The 21,533-nt window shown below is 43.5% G+C and overlaps 1 protein-coding gene across 1 annotated transcript in view; it reads left to right on the forward strand.

Annotated features, from left to right (window-relative positions):
- FAT3 (FAT atypical cadherin 3) overlaps positions 1–21,533 on the forward strand; it is a 575,495-nt gene that overhangs the window by 505,802 nt on the left and 48,160 nt on the right. The window contains exons 15-20 of the mRNA XM_055283247.2: positions 4,663–5,052; positions 7,911–8,125; positions 9,590–9,727; positions 10,654–10,797; positions 13,577–13,774; positions 16,938–17,736. Of these exons, the coding sequence (XP_055139222.1) occupies positions 4,663–5,052; positions 7,911–8,125; positions 9,590–9,727; positions 10,654–10,797; positions 13,577–13,774; positions 16,938–17,736 (1,884 nt within the window). The remainder of the gene's footprint in view (positions 1–4,662; positions 5,053–7,910; positions 8,126–9,589; positions 9,728–10,653; positions 10,798–13,576; positions 13,775–16,937; positions 17,737–21,533) is intronic.

A 21,533-nucleotide genomic window follows, 5' to 3' on the forward strand; every position in this document is an offset into this window, starting at 1 on the left:
CTTTTTAAAGACCAGGTCAAAAATAGCTCAGTGTATATGCTGTGTTGGTGACTCTTGCCATTTGGTTTTGGTGCTGATTTTAACACCTTTAGCAATCTCAGATTTAAAGCTAAGTTATTCCGGCACCTGGTAGGTTAGATCCCCAGGGATGATCCTATCACTGGGGGTTATTTCTCACTGAAGTGTAAGGACCTGTATAACTGTAAGCTGTATGTGTGAATTCTGAGCATTTAACCGAATGGTATGAATCTGCTGTGTTAAGTTTTCCTTCCATCCTGAAGATTCTAATAGCTTGTCGTGATCCAGCTAAATGTGGATTTTTCCTTTGTTGATTCTGGCCCACTTAGGCCCAGATCCAGCAATTTAATGAGCAGTTGCAGGGAGCATTCATTGGAAATAGAAATGAAACCAACTCCCTTTATTTAACGTGGAAAGGAGTCATAGTGCTGGAAAATAATCTTAGACCTCAACTGACTAGGGTTCTGCCACTCTAGAAATGCAGACCCAGGGAAACAAAGTGACTTGCCCAAGGACACTTGTGTAGTTTGGGCAGGCTATGGCCTAGAGGTAAAGTCCCCTGTCTTCCAGTACTAGACCATATTGCCTTCATTTTAATGCATTTTAAACTGACTTTTATGTACAGTCTCGTGTCCAAAAAGTCCAACTTTCCATTTGGCCCATCGAGAGGAACATGGACTCCATTTATAAACCTTCCAAGGGGCAGAATATAGATGTCTTTCACAACCCGTTCCTGAATTTCACAGCCTGCCCTACTAGGATTTTTTATGTGCTATTTTCTTCCTCCTATCCCACTCCACAAATTGCCACTACCTATTACTATTTTTGAGCAAATAGGGATTTTAATCATTCTCCTTTTCCTTGATTTCAATTCTTTGAAGGCCTGTCTGCTCCATTTGCCACAAATAACATGCAGAAACCTCACTTGCAATGAAAGTCACACTTCTCTTGGTAGCCTGGCATTTCAGCATTTAAAGAAGCTGAGTATCTCCATCCTAATTAAATTAGGCTCAAATTGGAGGAGAGAATTACATAGTTAAAAACACAGAGGCAAAATGATGGATTAATGTTATACCTTAATGTAACACATCATGACATGCAGTAAGAGCATTAGACCAATTAGCAAGCAAGTCTTCTGCCTGGGTTCATCATTTCTGCTGTGTATGTAGAAAGGGATAGCAATTTGAAGGATGGCATTTATCAAACCCCTTTGGATAAAAAGTGTCCACTTTAGCAACATTACCTGCATTCATTATAAAGATGGCACCCCATTGCCCAGGAACATGGCAAAGACCTAAATGCTACCCCAAAAATACTATTTCCAAATTGGCGATTATTCTTCTGAATTTATTTCTAAAACTTATTGAAAGTCATTGCAATGGTGTCTAAATTGGAGGTTTAATGTGCTACAAAAATATATCCTGCTCTTTTCTTGAGAGGTAGCAAATCCTAAGTGATGCCATTTAGCAGGTTTTTTGGCCTGGGTCTCCCCCACCCCTTTCTGGTTTTGCTTCCTTATCAGTCTGATTGGTAACAGAAAGGAGAGAGGAACAATCATCTTCCAGTTCCTCCTGGTGTGAATGCCCAAGATATTGTCCGAAGGAAAATGTATGAGGAGGTGGGGGGAGTGTGGGTCAGCAACTTGTAGGGGAAAGGGATGGTTTCCTGCTATGGTAAAGCAGAAAAACCCAGTCATGGAGTTAAAATTAGCAGAATCTGCCCGGAAGGGAGCCATGGTCTTTGTGTGGCTGATTAATGTCAGTCCTGTAAACACAGCACTCCAACAACAGGGCTAGTCAGCTGAGCAGGAAGCTTGAAGAATGCAGAATCTCCTGCCTAGGGGATCAGAGCCCAGCTGAGTGCCTCTAAACAGGGCTGAAGAGAAAGCTGCAGGCCTGGAACAGTGATGATAGAATTAGATTTCAGCTATGTGTCTCAGTGAAGGAAACACAGGCAGCCATTAAAAGCACCTTCCCTTCTGGCCTTGCTGCTGTGGAGAGCGGCAGCGTGCAAATCCAGCCCCTACCTCTCCTCACTCATCTGTTCACAGCACTATGGCCTTCAGAACAGTGTGTCAGAAATTACCTTCTTCCATAACTGATCTTCAGGCCTGAAGAGGAAAAATTTCCAAGCATAGATCTCTTGAAATCCCTAAGGAGATTGGGCAAAGAGCCTAAGGAAAACAGGACTTTGCATGTTGTTCCTCATGCCTACCTAAAAATGCTGGTTGCACCAGGCAAGTCCTTGGTTAATGCATCAGTGAAATGGATTTTGTAATTCCCAGCACATGCACTAATGGAAGTCCCCGCATGAATTTCCTGCCTGCTCTTCTTGTTGGCAAGAGCAGCGTACCATATGCTGGAGGTGGAAGTTAATTCTGTAGGGAATGTGTGTGATTTGAAAACCTGTGTGCTGTATTTATTTCAATCGCTGATGTGTTTCCATAAATGCATTTTTGTGACTTTGAGAGGCATCCTGAGACCGTTGAATCAGTCAAGGCAGCTTCCGGGGCACACAACCTATTCTGACACCCAGACAGGGCCATTGTTTTCCAGGTGCAAGCTTGAACACCTATGCAACCCCTGTGTGTATTCACCTCAGGAATTCATGTTGAAGAATTTAATCTTGCAGCCACTCCAACAATAGCCAGAAAGCACCCCTAAATGTCTGCTCTGAAGTCTTATTTCAAGGAGACAGCAAGAGAAGAGGAAAGCTTTCTTATTTTTAATCCCAGCATCAATAAAATCACAGGTTGATGTGTATACATCACAGGGCAGTTGTTTTGAAAAAGAAATAAAAGTAAATGATAAAACTTTGGAAAAAATGGACTCTCTGGAATGGAACCAAGAACAAGCTCTCAGTGTTGACCTTTTGGTTAAAGCCACATAATGCAATTTATGTCATCCCTCAAGATATATGATTTTATTGGTTTGCTGGGAACTTGGGCTTAAGGGAAATTGTACATTGGGAAAGTAAAATGTTTAGCTATTATTATTTCCAAATGAGGTGTTATAATAAGAAAAAAAAATGTCTAGTCCCTCCCCTCTAAGAGCTTATATTCTAAGGTTCCACAATTCTCAAAAGATATTTTCAGATGGTTGTCATAACTAAAGACCTCTGACTAATGACCATCTTCATTAAGAGTATTTAGGATCAGAATGGTGCTTTTTCAGCCCACAAAGCTGTTACAATTTACTTCTTATAAATCCTAACAACTAAAGTGAACATGAGGTTTCTAAACTGTTTTGAAGTGCTGAAATCCTCTAATGAAACCAGTTAAATCACTATTCAGAACTACAAGTCAATCCAACTGTTATTCAATAATTAATTGGTTGTTAATAGACATTTCCTGGTTTATATGTTTTAGCTTTAGTACACAGTAACATAAAATGGTATTTTGGTAACTAGGTACATTTCTTGAAATGGTAGAGCAGGAGAGCACCCTTGGACTAGATCCTCTCCCTTCCTTGATGGAACACTCCAGGCTCACTGACCCTTGGATTTCTTTTTTTCCCTCTATAATCCCTTATGACCTCATTCATTTGCATGGCTTTGCATGACATCTGTATACCAATGACACCCAAATTTATAGCTCCAGCTTGGCCCTCTCCTCTGAACTGCAGTCTCTTCTATCTAACTTCCTGCTTGACATCTGCACTTGAATATCAAATGCACATCTCACACTTAATCTGTCCAGAATAAGGCTTCTGGTCTTTCATTCAAAACCTAGTCTTTCTGCAGCCCTCCCCATCTCAGCTAATGACAACCCCCTCTTTCCAATTGCTCAGGCCAAAACCTAAGGGTCATTCTAGAAGCCTCTATTTCTCTTACATCCTATATCCTTCCAGCTCCACAATCAGAAAACACTCTCGCCACCTCCAAGTTCAGAATACATCCAGGAACCCTTCATTTCTCACCACCTGGGTGCTTGGAATAGATGTGGAACCTGACCCCTTCTCAACACTTCCAACACCATCTGCCTTGTTCAGGCCACCAAGATCACGTGCTTATGTTGCTGTAGGAGGCTGCTGACGGGTCTCCCTCCTTCCTCTCTGGCTGCCCTTCCATCTGTTCAGGAGCAGAAGCCAGAGGGATCCTGTTAAAATCTACATCACATCTCATGACTCCCATCTCACAGCTCACCAGTGGCTTCCCCCTCACCACCACTACAGCCCCACTATAATGTAAAATCTCCTCAAGAAATGTTGGACTTGCCCAATGCTAGACCCTCAAGCCCCTAGAAAGTGCCTGGTAGATTCTAAATAAATCTGTGTTGAAGTAATTAATTAATTAATTGGTTTTGGTTGGTTTCTATTTCTCTTTCTGTGCCACATCTTTACCCCTGCATCTATTAGCCTCTGAGAGTTTTTCTTAAAGATTTGTGGGGGGTGAGTTGTATATTAGGAATATCCAACTATTTCTGATATTTGTTGCCAGTATTTTCCCAGTTTCTTTGCCTTTTAATTTCATTGCCTTTTTTTTCCATAAACTGAAATTTACCTTTTTGTAGAGCCACAGCTGTCTGTCTCTGTAATAACTATTTTTCTTGTTGTGGCCCTTCAAAAGTCTGCAAAGCTGTAACATTCTAGCGTAGATCATCTGGCCATGTTCTTGCCCACCCATGTTCCTGTGTCTCTCCCACAGGCATCAACAGGAAGGTCGTGTACTCCCTGGCAGACTCAGCTGGTGGGGTCTTCTCCATTGACAGTTCATCTGGCATCATCATCCTGGAGCAGCCGCTGGACCGCGAGCAGCAGTCTTCGTACAACATCAGCGTGCGGGCCACTGACCAGAGTCCTGGACAGTCCCTGTCCTCTCTCACTACTGTCACCATCACCGTCCTGGACATTAACGACAACCCCCCTGTGTTTGAGAGGAGGGACTACCTGGTGACAGTGCCTGAGGACACCTCCCCTGGCACCCAAGTCCTTGCTGTTTTTGCCACCAGCAAAGATATCGGCACAAATGCTGAGATCACTTATCTCATCCGGTCTGAGAACGAACAAGGGAAATTTAAGATCAACCCCAAGACAGGTGGGTAAATAGCACTGTACTTAGAATGCAGAGCTTCAACTTGGCATGATGGCTCACACCTGTAAACCTAGCACTTTGGGAGGCCGAGGCAGGAAGATCAAGTGAGTCCAGGAGTTCAGGACTAGCCTGGACAACAGAGTGAGACCCTGTCTCTACAAAAATTTTAAAAAATACATTAGCCAAGCATGGTGGTATGCACCTGTGGTCCCTGCTGCTTGGGACACTGAGATGGGAGAATTACTTGAGCCCAGGAGCTAGAGGCTCTAGTGAGCCACATTCCTGCCATTGTACTGCAGCCTGGGCAACAGAGGAAGACCGTGTCCAAAAAAATAATAATAAGAAGAAGAAGAATGCAGGATTTCACTATATCCTGCTTCTCCCCCAAACACTCTGCCAGCCCTTCTTGGTGGACTCTTTTTCCTCCTCCTACCTCCTTCACAGAGGAAACAAATCTGTTAGCAGGGCCCACATGCAGACCACGGAGTGCCCTCCAGCTTCTAAAGATGGCTCCTGCTAAATTTTAAGCTCCTTGTTGTGGGCTTACTTAGCAAATATCTGACCCCTAGGTTGGCTCCAGGATTTCTAGGTGGGAGGGCTCAGGGGCAGCAATGTGGTTTCTCAATGGAGAGAGGAAATAGTATTTGTATTCCAAGAACAAGAGTTTGTTTGATTTTCTCTCTTTTCTGTTTGATGTTGTTGGGTTTTTTTTTACTTAGGTCATATGTGCACATGTTGGAAAATGTTCATGGGGATGAGCCTCCATGTGCAACTGTCCACACTGGTACTACCACTCTTTCATCACCTGCATAGGTAGACACTGATAAGTGATCTGCATGGTGATATGCAGCCTTCTCAACCCAGCACCCCAAGTAGACTCCATCAGTGAGCTGGAACTGGTGCTCTGTTTGAACCCAGTTCCCGATTCCTGGTCAGAACACTCATTTCTCACCACATCCTTTTCCAACTCTGGGGAACATGTAGCATCATCTAGGGAATAAAAAGGTGCTTCAAAATAAAGCAACAGAATAAGAGAGAACCCTGGGATTTTCTCTTCACCAGCCAGTTAATAAGTATTAGAGGTGCTTCAGGCAAATAAAGGTCGTAATTCTAGAAAAGAAGCTTGGATATTCTTTGAAGACTAAACATACTTATCCTTGTATTTTCATAGACTGTATGGATTTCTATCCCAAAGCTCTTTGGTGAATATTCTCATTTATTTCCCAATTCCCCTATGAATAGTCGAGGCAGTTCCCATTTTGCAGAGAACAAAGGTGAGTCTCTCACCTTCCAGCCTTTGCACATAGTTCCCTCATCACTCCAGGAGTATGTACCTGTTGAACAAGGTGGCAAAGGAGGTCCATTTTCCTTTTGATAATCCAGTAAATATAAACAAGAAATCATTGTAATTAGCAATGTTTATTTAACATGGAACATATACCAGGCTCTTATTAAGTAAAAAACAGAATTTCAAAGAAGTTAAATAATTACCGCAATGTCCACTGTTAATAAGTGTTTTATCCAACATTTGAACTCAGATCTTTCTGACTCTAGAATGCATATTCTAATATAATATAACACTGCTATACTGGAGGGATACCAAAAATGTAAGAAATACAGTCCTGGCCCATGATAAGTATTGCAAGGTGAAAATATTGATGGAAGAATTGCATCACAGTCTCTCCTGGCAGTACCTGTTTATTAAGGTCATTATCTCAAATAAAATGTATGGGGGTTTCCCTCATTTAAATATGTGTTGGCCCTAGCATGTCTAGTTATGGCCATTGTATATAAACACCATGGGGAAATGGCTAAGTACTATTTAAATTTAGCACTAGTTAGCAAGACTGGGATGCAAAATAAGCACTAGGGATGGTAAGTTCTAGAAAACTTAATTATGGGGAGAAAGAGGCTCTTGTTACAGGTATGATTTCTGTGTTTTGCCTTAGGTAGAAGGAGCCTATTGGCAGTCTTAGCAACTAGAGAAGTTGCCTGTCTGGAAATGTGAATGGTCATGACCTTCTCACCAGTCCTCGTGATTGTTTACTAGGTGGGAGGAAAGTAAATGCCCTTGAGAAGTGTTCTGCAGGCAATACAATGACTGCAGAATGCAGGATTGGGTTACCTCCCCAGAAAAGGCTAGGATGGGAAGGATATAGCACCAACACCCAGCTAGCTGCTTTCACGTGTTCTACTTATTTAAGTAATTCTGTGACATGGAGATTATCATCTCTATTCTATAGTTGCGGGCACTAAACTCAATATGTGGCTGCTGGGCTCTCTGATTTCCAGGTAGTTCCTTTTCCATTATGTCACTATACCTTGAGATTTCTGAGATCTTTGCCCTCTTTGTGCCACAATTGTTTTAGATAAGTGTGTTTTAACTTGGCAAGGCACCTTTGTGGTTAATTCAATTCAGTGAAGTCTGCAAGTATTTACTTGCTGACAAGAATGGGGTCATACCATCACATCCCCACATCTCAGCTCATTCTTGGTCTTCCTCTGTCCACCTGAGGAATCAGAAGACACCATCAGGGATGCTTGTTTCTGTTCCTACTTGTTAGTTGTGTGAGATTGAAGATGCCAGAGATTTCCAAGCTGCCTCAGAGATGTTCATAAACTGTTACAGAAACATGTAAAGACTTTTCATTTCTTCAGTGTTATGTTTGATGGATAGCTATGCTCTCACTGACAGCATTAATCAGACTTCTGTAATACTTTCAGTAAGGCATTAAATAAACAAATTCCTGAATGTTTAAATTCTTGGCTGGAGAGGATGTTAGAAATATTGCCATGATTATAGAATTGCTGACCAGTGTTTTTTCCTAATCAAATATAAAGCTCCCCATTTTTCTTCAAAGGGGGTATTTCTGTCTCTGAAGTCCTGGACTATGAATTATGCAAAAGGTTTTACCTGGTAGTGGAAGCCAAAGATGGGGGCACCCCAGCTCTCAGCGCTGTGGCCACTGTCAACATCAACCTCACGGATGTTAATGACAACCCTCCCAAGTTCAGCCAAGACGTCTACAGTGCGGTTATCAGTGAAGACGCCTTGGTGGGAGACTCTGTCATTTTGGTAGGTACCTGGGGTTGGGGATGGTTCTAGATGTCTGGAACTAGTCATCCACAATAAAGTGAAGAAGAAAGCAAAGTCTGTCTTGGATTTTCTTCACACTTCCCCCTTTCAGTGTCCATTTGTCCCCAAGAATGGGAGCCATCTTTCTATAGCTCTTTCTGTAATTTTTATATTAGGAAGAGTCTGATAGATTAATTTATATCAAGGTGTAAGTGATTGATAATCACTTATTTCCCAGGAGCATATCTTTTTTGAGAAAATAAAACAGACCATGGGATGAATTTTTAATGATGGCCCCCTACTTAGATGTGAACTTAGATGACAGGTTATTAGGTGGCTAGGAGGAATACATTCTTTTTTTATTTTTTTTGAGATCTGTTGCACGCATGATGAATATAGTTAGTAGTGGTATATTGTACATTTCAAGACGGCTAAGAGTTAAGTTTCAAATGTTCTCACCACAAAAAATCCTAGGTATTTGAGATGGTTGATATGTTAATTAGCTTGATTTAATTATTCCACATTGTGCTCATAAATCATAACATCACTTTGTACCCCATAAATATATGCAACTACGATTTGTCAATTTACAATTTAAAATTATTAGATTGCTGAGGATCAAATAAATCCCTGTCCCCCTTTCCCCCTACACACACAGACACACAGAGTTGGGCAGCTACAATTTGGAGCAAACCTAAGATTGACTGGCCACTCTTAAAGGAGCCTTTTCCAGGAGGAACTTTCTCTAACAGTAAGAACAAACCATGTATCCTGAGAACACAGGTTCTGTTAGACCTCAAATTACATTTTGGAACAATGAGTCCCCTCCTAACCATCCTTCCTCATCCCTTCCATTCAAGTCATCTCATTGCAGGATGAGGGTGGAGCCACTCTCTGCTGGAGGACAGTGCATTTCTTATACATCAGAAGTGTGCTCCTCAGGCCCGCCCTGCTTCCTGGAAAGTACACGACTATTTCCACACATATAAATTTCAACATCATCAATCTGGAGCAATAGACAGAGGGGCGGTATATTTGCTGTGTGGGAAGGAGAACTTTCTTGGCTTCCTTAACATGGAAATGCATAGGCCTAGAGAATCCCTCATTCAATGGCAGAGACCATTACTTGCAGGATTGGGAAGAAATCAAAGCATTCCTGCCCATTAGCTTTGGGCTCTAACCATACTGTCTCAAACCCTGAGGAAAATCAGGCCTAACAGGCATCAGGCCGTGGGCAGGTAAAAAATTAACATAAAAATAAAATGGCAGCTGTGGGCCTGGTGCCACCCTCCTTCAGCTGATTAATCATCTCTTCTGCTGGGGGCGTGGTCACTAACATTAGAGAGCAGAGCTCCCGAGAAAACTGTCACAGCTGCACCCATTTAAACAGACCTGGGACCCTAAGAATCAACCTTTGCTGTCTTATGTCATGGCTTTTCTTTGTTTTGCTTGTTTTCCATGAAGCTAATAGCAGAAGATGTAGACAGCCAGCCCAATGGACAGATTCATTTTTCCATTGTGAATGGAGATCGGGACAATGAATTTACTGTGGATCCTGTCTTGGGGCTTGTGAAAGTTAAGAAGAAATTGGACCGGGAACGGGTAAGCTAGTTTAGGACAGTTTCCTTCCCATCCACATCCACCCGTTTCCTAGAAGCAGGGGCACAAGCTCCAGGGGTGTAAATAGGAAGGTTCTCCATTCTAAGTAATGAGAGTAAACAAGGATGGGCTAAAATGCAGCATGAAATATTAGGGTTAGACCTTTGATAGAATTTTCTACCTATAATAGATGCTGGTTATGGAGGTTTTAAAGAAAAGATAAATGTATATCTTTCTAGGTGGTTTGAATTTTAGCCCTTCCTAGAGCAAGGGGACAGAAAAATACTTTCAGGGTATTGGGACCCTGTGGTCCTGACTTTATGAGCAACTTTAGCCCTCGGTGAGCAGATACAAAAAGATCACCTGAAGGCATCTAGGTCAGAAAAAATCGTCCAAAAAATTTCTCTGTCCAAGGTTTAGTGAAATTTCTAAACATTGTCTTTCTTGACCAAAAAATATGCATCTCTGAAGGGAAATTAAATATGGAAAAGGATGACATGGCAGTGATGCCATGACTCTACTGGGTGATACATGCTCATAACCCCAGAAATATTAACATTGATAAATAACACAGATCAGCAGTGACAACTGTTGCATTGAGCAAAGGCCCAGAGCCTGGGTCCTAACCAGGGTGGTTTTGTCCCCCAGGGATGTTTGGCAACGTTTGGAGACATTTTTGGCTGTCGTAACTGGGCAGGGGGTGATACTGGTTGCTGCTAAATATCCTAAAATGCACAGGTCAGCCCCCAACAACAAAGAATTATCCAGACCCAAATGTCAGTGGTGCCAAGAATCACCTGGGCTGGAACATCAAACTAAAGATGGTTGATCTTTAACGAAGCACAGCCTGAAGCTCCAGTTTCTCTGCGTGTGCACAGAAGGAAGGAAGCACTACACCTCTTTACTGTCACCTCTTTGTACCTTGGCAGGTGTCTGGATACTCTCTGCTTGTCCAGGCAGTAGACAGTGGCATTCCTGCAATGTCATCAACTGCAACTGTCAACATTGATATTTCTGATGTGAATGACAACAGCCCAGTGTTTACACCTGCCAACTATACTGCTGTGATTCAGGTGAGAAAATCTTGCCTGCCAAGCACTTGTCCCCTTGCATTCGGCTTTCTTCCTCTGCTGTGGTTTACTCATTGTGGTTTATTGCTACTGTTACTTAATGTCATCTCGTCCCTTCAGAGGGCAGGTATGAAAAGAACCTAGTTCTTCTACCACAGCTGATTAATAAATGTGAGTAAGAGCTATTGAGGGGTGGATTTTTTTCAAGTGTCAGGTGCTTTATGCACACTGTCTCTCCCCACAACACTGAAGAGGGATGGTGGATTGGCCCCCACTTTATAATGGAAAGAGCTAAGGATCTGTGAGGTTAAGTAATTCACCCAAGATCATGCAGCTGGTAAGTGGCAGAGTCAGAATTTGAACTTGGGGCTGTCTTCTGCAAAAGAATTCTCTTTCCCCAGTGGCAGTCTACCTTTAAGCAACTTTATGCTATTCTGGCAGATGACAGAGATTGATACGCATTATCTCATCGGTCAAAGACAGATTGGGCATCAGGATAGAGCTGGTACTCATTAAAATTAATCTTTCATAAGCAATTTGTTTAACACTTTAAATCCACCGGCTCTTTAAAATCAGACTGCAGGATAGAGTAACTTACTGCTGGTATTCTGCTATAAGAGAGAGTGAGTCTTCTTCCCATCAATTTTTTATTCCGCGGGCACAGTGCTAGGTACTGAGCATCCTCTACTTCTCAGTATTTCTAGGAGCTGAAAGCCCAACTTTAGGAGGATCAGGAAACCCAGCCCAGGAAAACTGTCAGTGTAGAGGACTTAGAGAAGGCAGAGTGATACGCATGTCTTGGAGGGCCACAGGTATTCTAGAGAATCAGTTCTTGCCTGATCCAGTTTGGCCTCAGAATCACCCCCAAGGAGTCCCAGGGCTTTGTGGGTGGAAGGTGAAATGTGAGTGGGCCAGGTCTTGAGGGTCCCCTTTGGAATAACATTCAAGAATTTGAGCCTGACCATCCATAGCTGGCCTCCTCAGACCCCAGGGCCACTGAGCTGTCCAGCAATCAGACTGGGAGGCAGCCTTGAAGGAAGCAGCTGTCTGCTGGTTCCCATCCCTTGGTTAGTGAAATCTGATTCCTTCCCTGGTGGTGTTTTGGTTTTCTCCTCCTCTCTGATGCTTTTTCCAGCAACTCTGCATTCTCACCACACTCCTGCTTCCCCAGAGCTTCGCCCAGAGTCCACACCTTCCTCCATTTCTCTCTCAGCTCACTCTTCTCCATGACTGTTGCTCACAAGGATGCTCTTTGCCCTCATGGCCTCTGTTTGCTAACCCCAAAACAAAGTGGGTTTCTCCTACTCAACATTCAGTTTTCTGACACGAATCGATCAGCTTGACAGACTGTTTTCAAATGCGCAACAGGAGGTCAACAGTGAAAGCACGGAGAGGCTCAGCCCATGAGTGATGGTGGGGCCGCTATCCACAGGGCGGGCATGTCTGTGTTACCTTACACCCTTCTTCTCCGATGCTGACCCTGAGGGCCACATTGTCTCTCTCCCTCTCTTGTATGCAGGAAGCAGTCTTTAGAGAGTAAGCAAACAAATGAGTCAGTCTTGTGTTTTGTGTGCTGCTGAGTATGTTGTCAGTGTGAAATAGTAAATATATGCAGGGCTATGGTGGTCCCACAATTGCTTTCAGAGGGAGACAGTGTCTAGTTTTTGATGACCAAAAGGACACTTGTGAAAAGGAGCAAAATAAGAGGTCTCTGTAGTCCTTTTCTCTTTTTTCTTCAAAAAATATGCCTCCCTTTTCCCAACCCTGAATGACTTTCTTATTTCCACACATGGTTTTCATAAGACTAATTCAGCACATAAAACTTGACTGGGCCTGCCCTCCAAACTGTAATGTATCATCGTCTCCATCTCTGCAACCCAAACTCTTTTAATCCTTACGTCGATGGCATCAGGAGGCCTGAGCTGATACAACTGATTTTGGGCCCAAGCTGTGGTATTGCTGAAGTCTAAACAGAGTAGGGGAAAGTACAGCAATGCCTGAGCTACAGAGGATTTAATTTGGCGTTTTCAACGTGAGAATAATCTTTGACCCAAGAAGGAGCTTTGCATTCCCATTTGGGAAAAAAAGCAGAGAAGTTCTGCAAAATAATGCTTATGTAATAGAATCAGGACTTCCAAGAATTCTGACAAAATTAAGGATTCCTGTTCTGTTCATTGTCAAATTGAGGAATGTTTTACCCCAATTCCCTTCCCTAAAGGAACATGGCAAAACTGCGTTCTGAAGAATGAGGTAAGGTATAAAGCCCCATTTTCCACCGGGAATATGCCTTTGTATATTGACTAGGAAGTTGCCAGGATGTCCCCCCAAAAAATCCAATGCTGTGACATTGTATCTAGTGTTGGGCCTCAGTATAATTGTGTTGTGACATGTGTGTGTGAGGAAGTGCCTCCCCATCCCAATGGAGCTCTTCAGGTCAGCTCGGGCATTGCCAGCTAACCCAGGACAAGGTGCACCCAGCACCATTCTCAGAACCTGTAAACCCATGCAGCTCCAAGTCCTTGTGTTCACACTAGTAGAGGATTGTCCCATAGGTGGTTGTGGGAAGCAGCCAAAGATAAGAAACATGACACTTACAGACACCACATGTTTTCAGAAGGCAAGATGATATCACAGGGAATCCCTTCTGCTGAAAGCCCTGTTTTCTAGCTCAGCACTCTCAGCCTGCAATGATGGTTTTTTTGTTTTGTTTTGTTTTGTTTTAATCAATGTGAAGAGAAGTGTAATTTTTATCTTCGTTTTTACTATATACTCTTTCATGCAGGAAAATAAGCCAGTGGGCACCAGCATCTTGCAGCTGGTGGTGACAGACAGAGACTCCTTTCACAATGGGCCTCCCTTTTCATTCTCTATTTTGTCGGGAAATGAAGAGGAGGAGTTTGTGTTGGACCCTCATGGGATCTTGCGGTCGGCTGTGGTCTTCCAGCACACAGAGTCTCTGGAATACGTGTTGTGTGTCCAGGTATGGCATCGCGCTCTGTCTCCATCGCGCTGTCTTTCTTTCTCATGCTTCTTTCTGTCCCCTTTGGTGGAATTTTTCTTTGCTGGGTAAGTCAGCATAATTCATTGCCATGCAGGAATGTTCCCCCTTTTAATCTCAAATTCAATTTCACACAAATAAAAGCTGCCTCTGTGTGTGAAACTGAACAGGAAGGAAGGGAAGCATCATTGTTCAGGAAGGACATTCCTGTAGAGTATGCCCAACAGATGGTCACTGGGCTTAAATCTGCATTCTAAAAACTCCTGCTGCTTTATACTATTACCCACCACATTACCCCACTTGGGGCAGCTACCAATCCCTGTTGTAAGGGGATTTAGCCATGTCATGCCTCTGCTTGATAGGCCTTCCCCAGTGAGGCAGGAGGGGACCAAGGACTCAGCTGGCAATGGCCCCCAGCATGTCAGTTCCTCATGTTCATTGGCCTGTGTGACATGAAATGGGCCAAAGAGGCAAAGGTGGCAGGTATGCAGAGAATAGAAGAAGCAGGAAATGAGAGGGCCTCCAAAAGTTCCCATGTATGATTTCTGCAAATACCAAGATTTGGATCCCATCAGGGAAACTGAGTGAATTTTTCTATCCACCGTTGCCTACAGAGGGCAACCTAGACTCATTATTAATGGTGACAATAATAGCAATAGTAATTATTGGTATTGGTATAGCATTGACTTATATATACATTGTCTCTTTGGATAAATTACACCTTACTTTACTCTATGAAACCTAAATTAATGACTGCCAGCTCCAAGCACATCAGTGAACTCTTCAATTGTCATCCACTCCTCCAACAATATTGTGTAAATAATTTTATGTCACAGGGTAGTACTCAAGGCGAGAAGAGCTTTTCAGTGCCTTCTCACAGAAACTAGGACAGTTTGCCTATCTTCTCTGGATACGGAGCAGATTTCAAATCTCAGGTTTTAGAATCTTTGTAAAAGGCTCCCTCCCCCGGTCCCTTGTATTAAACTACCACTGAGTCCTGTGTTTTCTTCCTTTCTTCAGTCACATTCCTATTGCCACTGCTTCACTGTATTCTGCACAGCCCCTTCATCATGCTACTGTGGCAGGAGCCTCCTAGGTGCTTCCTCTGGCTTCAGCTTCATTCTCTTCTGACCCAACTCTTCACCCCTCCCATATTAATCATTCCACTTAGATTACATCATTTCCCTTAGTCAGGGACCAGCAAACTACAGCCCTTGGGCCAAATCCTGCCCTCAGCCTGTTTTTAGCAATGAAGTTTTACTGGCACACAGCCTCTTTCATTCAGGTACGCTCCGTGACTGCTTCCTTACATAGGAGAGCCTGGCATGGTTGTTATAGAGGCTGTAAAACCCACAAAGCTGAAAATATTTATTCTCCAGTCCTTTACAGAAAAGATTGCTGATCCCTGCCCTAAAGTAAAACTATCTGTTGGTTTTCTAGTGTTTGAAAACTTAGGCCCTGCAGGCTGAATTCTGCCCCAGACTTTCAGATTTTGAATTTCAGGACCTTTTGACAGACAGCACTCTCCAGTCCTTCCCTGGCCACAGGACCATTCCTCTCTCACCTTATACCCAGCAGCTTCATGCCTTTCTTTCATCTTTCTGGCCTCTGACATGTAAACGGGCAACCTCTGGCCTATAAAGTCTAAAGTCGTCACTCTCCTTTGAAGCGCTCCACAGTTTGACTTCAAGTTCGATCTAATTTGCTAAAGTTATCTCCTTCTCCATGAATTTTACATTCCAGCATCTCTTGTTCACATCATCCATCAAATAAAGCATGTGATGATGGCAATAATAAAAATAACGACAGATGAACACAGTGGCTCACACCTGTAATCCCAGTACTTTGGTAGGCCAAGGCAGGAGGATTGCTTGTGCTCAAGAGTTCAAGACCAGCCTTGGCAACATAGTGAGACCTCATCTCTACAAAAACAAAAACAAAAGTAGCCTGGTGTGGTGGTGCACACCTATATTCCCAGCTACTCAGGAGGCTGAGGTGGGAGGAGCACTTGAGCTCAGGAGGTAGAGGCTACAGTGAGCTGTGATTGTACCACCACTGCACTCCAGCCTAGGTGGCAGAGCAAGACCATGCCTCTAAATAAACAAAACAAATAAACAAATAAAAATAACAATCACATGAAACATCATGTACTAAGTGTGTCTATGGATTAGCCTTGGGTTTAGTGCTTTGCAATGACTCTCTTTTAATCCCCACAATAGAAGGACCCTGTGAAGTTGATGCTACTATTTTACTCATATTAAAAATACAAAAACTGAGGCTTAGAGAAGTTAACTAACATACTCAAAGCCGGATATGTAGTGGGTGACAGAGACAAGATTCAAACTCAGGTGTGTGTGATGCCCAGGCACCGGCTCTTTCACTGGCTTCCACATACAAGGACACATCTCTCCCCAGATCCCACCTGGTCTGTAGGGTTCACTGCAGCTCCACATCTTCAGATACCTGCTCCATAAACCCAGCCCATGGGAATCTGCCCTTTTCCTGAAGCTCTGCACCACTGAATACCTCCACCTTGCATGCGATGGGTGTTCACTGAAGACCTGTTGCCAGAGTGGATGTTCTGTTAATTCTCATACATGGAAGAAAGAGAAAAAGGGTTTTTATCAAGCTACTTAGCTTTTCTTTTCAGTGTATTATATTTTCTTTGAAGCCTTACCATGATATAATTCCCACTTAAATTATGTCATTTCTTAAATATGCAGAAAGGTGCTATCTGGGTCCAGTCAAAAGGAAATAATCCAACAGAAAACAGAAATTTCTCCTCCAAGTGGAAAGACCACTTTATGAGGTTTCCCCTGTGGTTGCTGCATAAAATTAAAACAAGCTCAGCCTGTTGTGAGCATGTTGAGTCTTGTATCCCTCTGTCCTCCTTCTCTATTCACCCCAGCCAGCTTTATTGTGTTGATACATTTTATTGTCCATAACAGAGTGTACATATGGGGATGGAAGGTGATAAATCACTCCTCTTACTTAAACGCACATCCTCAGCATTTTTCAGAATAGTGACAAGGGATGAAGGAAGAAACAAATGTAAAGTACAGACGTCCTCTATCTGTGGGGTTTAAAAAACTTACTATCATTAGTTTTCTTCGTTTGTTGCCTTTTCACCTCTTGTTTGTTTTAGGCAAAGGATTCAGGGAAACCCCAGCAAGTTTCTCACACTTACATCCGCGTTCGAGTCATCGAGGAAAGCACCCACAAGCCCACAGCCATTCCGCTGGAAATTTTCATTGTCACCATGGAGGATGACTTTCCTGGTGGAGTCATTGGGAAGATTCATGCCACAGATCAAGACATGTATGACGTGCTCACGTTTGCCCTGAAATCGGAGCAGAAAAGCTTATTTAAAGTGAACAGTCACGATGGGAAAATCATTGCCCTGGGAGGCCTGGACAGCGGCAAGTATGTCCTGAATGTGTCTGTGAGTGATGGTCGCTTCCAGGTACCCATTGATGTGGTCGTGCATGTGGAGCAGCTGGTGCATGAGATGCTGCAAAACACTGTCACCATCCGCTTTGAAAATGTGTCCCCTGAGGACTTCGTGGGGCTGCACATGCATGGGTTCCGGCGCACGCTGCGGAATGTGGTCCTCACCCAGAAGCAAGACAGCCTGCGCATCATCAGCATCCAGCCCGTGGCAGGCACCAACCAGCTGGACATGCTGTTTGCGGTGGAGATGCACAGCAGCGAGTTCTACAAGCCAGCCTACCTGATCCAGAAGCTGTCCAATGCCAGAAGACACCTGGAGAATATCATGCGCATCTCAGCCATCCTGGAGAAGAACTGTTCAGGGCTGGACTGTCAGGAACAGCATTGTGAGCAAGGCTTGTCACTCGATTCCCACGCGCTCATGACCTACAGCACAGCTCGCATCAGCTTTGTGTGTCCGCGTTTCTACAGGAACGTGCGCTGCACCTGCAATGGTGAGTGCAGTTTTTAGTGTTCCCTCCCAGCTCCTGAGATTGTAGGAGTAGACTGAGTTACCATTCCAGCATGCCTGCATTCAATCATTCGTTCAACTAAATATTAAATGATCAATTACTGTGTGCCCAAAAGCCATGATAGATGCTGGGGCTGCAGGAGGTACAGTCCCATGTAGCTGTGGCTAAGTGAGCAGAACAGACAGACAAACAGGCAAGCCTATTTGATACATATTGTCAAGAAACATACAAAGTCCTGTGGAGGACCCAGCTGATGGAGGTTTTCCCAAAGGGAGTATCCTCTAGGTAGAGATAAGGGTCAAGTAGGAATCTGGGTAGGGGAGGGAAAGCCTTCTAGGCAAGGGGCAGCTTGCATGAGGAACGCTTAGGGGCATAAGAGGAACCTACGCTGGGGATGGAAAGAGCTTTCCTCTGGCTGCAATAAGCAGGGCTGGGATGTGAAATAAGGCTTGAGAGCATGCCCAGTCATCACACAAGGGCCATTAGCCAAGATGAAGAGTTTAGAAATTATCCCAAGGCAGTGAGAGCCATTGGCTGATGAGAAGTGAAGAAGTGGCAGGATCAGATCTGTCTTTCACAGAGGGTGTGCTGGCTGCAGAGGGGAATGGATTAGAGGAGCCCAGGCCAGAGGCAGGGAAACAAGTTAGGAAGCTGTTGCCAAGGGTAAGGGCATTTCGATTTGCTTCAGTGAGAAACAGAGGCCAGATGTCCAGGAGCACAGTCAAGGGATGGATTCAGCCCTCAGAGTGGCAGGGAAGGAATGGTTCATGTTTGTTGATGTAACCGGAGTCACTGAATTTTGACCTTTACTAGTCAAAGGCCATAGCTGCACAGATTCACATGCCCATAGTGATCGATGAGAAGCATTGCCCTCTCTCTCTTTTCCTCTGTCTGACATGTGGAGCCATAAATTCACTGCCCCCTTCTAAGAAAATTGCAGCCAGAGTTTTTCTAGCCAGCGTGAATTTGGTCCAAAGGGACCATGGCCAGAGGGAGGCCATTTGTAAAACATCCTTTAGGTAATTGGGGACAGGCGGGGCCCCTGGCCTCTTCCCTTGCAGAAAGTTCTTGGTTGCAGTTTGGAGAATGAGCTCATCAGGGGGAGGCCCTAGGGGTCATAACTCCCTCTGAGAGACACTTTGACAGGCTCTAAGCAGCCCATCAGTGTGCCAGCTGCTCTCTTTGTGGTATCCAGTGAATTCTGTTTGTGATTGCATCAGGTAGCAGCAGAGATGTCCAGACTTGTTTAATATGTAAATTAGCTGCAAAGTAACTCAAAGCACGCATGCTAGGTGAAATGCATTTCTGGCAGATGTCACCAACATGCAGAATTTATGAATGCCAGCTGTCTGGGCCTTACCTAGATTTCCTTTGTTGGCAAACTGATACACCAAAGCTCTGCTAGGGTCTGTATGCAGTGATTCACACCAGGGTTCAAAACGAGTTCAGGACAGGACAGGGCAGACCCTGAAGAAGAAACTATACCAGCTAATTAATCCTTGTACTCTGAGAACTCATTTATTTCTGAAAAAAATCTGTGAAGGCAGCAATGTCCTAGGCACTAAAGATTCAAAGTAAAAAAGATACAGTTACTGCCCTTAGGAGCTGACAATTGTAAAGTCAGCTTGCAAGCACCTACTTGCTGTAACAGTGCTACAGTAAATGCTAGGGCATGGAAGGGACAGAATCCCTCCTATGGCCAAAGGAAAGCTGTCTGTGGTATCTGTACACAGAGACCACCAATGTGCTAGGTCTTCAGGGATGACTTCATCAAGAAGAGACTGGGGTGGGGGCGGGGAGCAGACTGAATAATTCTTTAAAAGAAGGATTTAGAGGAGTGGTTTTGTTGGAGATAGAGGGGTTGCTCTCGATTTTACATAAGACACTAATGTCTTAAATGCAATATGTTTCAAAATGATGTCTCTGCCCTGTTCTCTAGTCTCCATAAACCTTTCTACTCCCAGTAAATTTAGAATGCCAGAAGGTTTTGTGAGTCAGGCCCCAGCCATCCCAAGAGGAGACCTTCTGGGTTTGAAAAGCCAGCATTTGCTCAAGAAGAGCCTTGTGCAAAGTAAGGCCAAGCTCTCAGCCTTTTCTCACCTTCAAGTCACTCTTATAATTAAGCTATAAAATGAAATTCTAGATTTTAGTGGTAAAGGAGCTCCAAAGGTCATCTTGCCCAGCCCTGTCTTCAGCAGGTGATATATGATAATCTTCGTTTTATAGATGTGGTAGATTTGTGCCTTGCCCAGGGCCATACAGCTGATGAGAGTAGCACATTGATTCAAGAAAGGGCCCACTTGGGCCCCTACTTTTTTATCTGCATCTTAAGAACAGGAACTCTTCCTTTTTAAATGTGAATCATAACCTCAGTGCTATGTACTGTATAAGAATACTCAAATACAGTCATGCATGGCATAACAATGTTTCATCAACAAGGGACCGTATATACAGTGGTAGTCCCATACGATTATAATACCATATTTTTATTATGCCTTTTCTATGTTTAGATTTGTTTAGATATAAAAATACTTACCATTGTGTTATGATTGCTTACAGTGTTCAGTACAGTAGCATGCTGTACAAGTCTGTAGCCTAGGAGCCACAGACTGTACCATATAGCCTGGGTGCATAGTAGGCTGTGCTATCTAGGTTCATGTAAGTGCACTCTATGACATTTGCACAATGACGAAATAACCCAACGATGCATTTCGCAGAATATATCCCCATTATTAAGCAATTCATGACCATAATGCAATTTTCCTAGCAGATTGATCGCCAGCCTCACAATACAATCCCAGTAAGGCAGAAGTTCTCTCAGACTCCTGTGTGCATGGGGCTTACTAAATGCCGATTGCTGAGCCCCACACTTAGATATGGACAGTTGAGGTGGAGCCTAGGATTCTACACATGTAGCCTGGGTGACTCTAATGTTACTGGTCAGGAAACCAAACTTTGAGAAATCACACAGCAAGATAAAGAGGAAAGAGTTTCCTCCAGATGCAGGAGCAGGCTCTTTGTTTTAATAGCAATAGCTTTCTCACTTCTAGAATTATCTTTCAAATAAAAATACAACCATGAATTGTTAAGGTAAGTGTTAGGCATTTTTAGGCATTTTCTCATTTACTGGAAAGGAGAAATAATTGAATTCAATAAATGTCCCTCCCCTCAAACACACACACACACACACACACACACACGCACACTCACATGCAATAAGTATTGGCTGCTCTTCTGTTTACTCTAGGAGGTCAGCAGATTCATTAGATGGACTTTCCCACCACTTGGTGGAATAATTAGCATGATAAGTAGAGGTAACTGTCTACTCTGGGCTGTGTAGTAATGTATAGACAAATTTGGCCTCAATATTCTATCCTCCTCCCAACTTCCAGCTCATCTTTTTCTCATACAGAGTTTTTTTGGTCCAATTATCATCATTAGCATCTTGAACCAAAATGCTGAGTTGTTTTAACAAAATGAAAGCAGACTTGAATTTTGGTGCCAGATAAGATCATTAGACTCCAGCTACCAACAAGCATTGTGTCTGAACAAACTTCAAGAGATACAAAGGTCTGATGTTGTGAGGTGGTTCCTGGTGAACTTCAGAGGTGCAATGAACATTGTCACTTCAGTAAGAAAGACTGACACCAACTTAAATGAATTGAGGATGATAGATGTCCTTGAGCCAGTATAGGAGATGTGCAAGAGGAAAGAGTGTCACAGCAGCCTATGGGGCCTTGCTGATTGTCCATTTTTGAAAAATTGCATTCAAAAATCTA

Source organism: Symphalangus syndactylus, chromosome 6, assembly GCF_028878055.3.
Source record: "Symphalangus syndactylus isolate Jambi chromosome 6, NHGRI_mSymSyn1-v2.1_pri, whole genome shotgun sequence".
NCBI lineage: Eukaryota > Metazoa > Chordata > Mammalia > Primates > Hylobatidae > Symphalangus > Symphalangus syndactylus.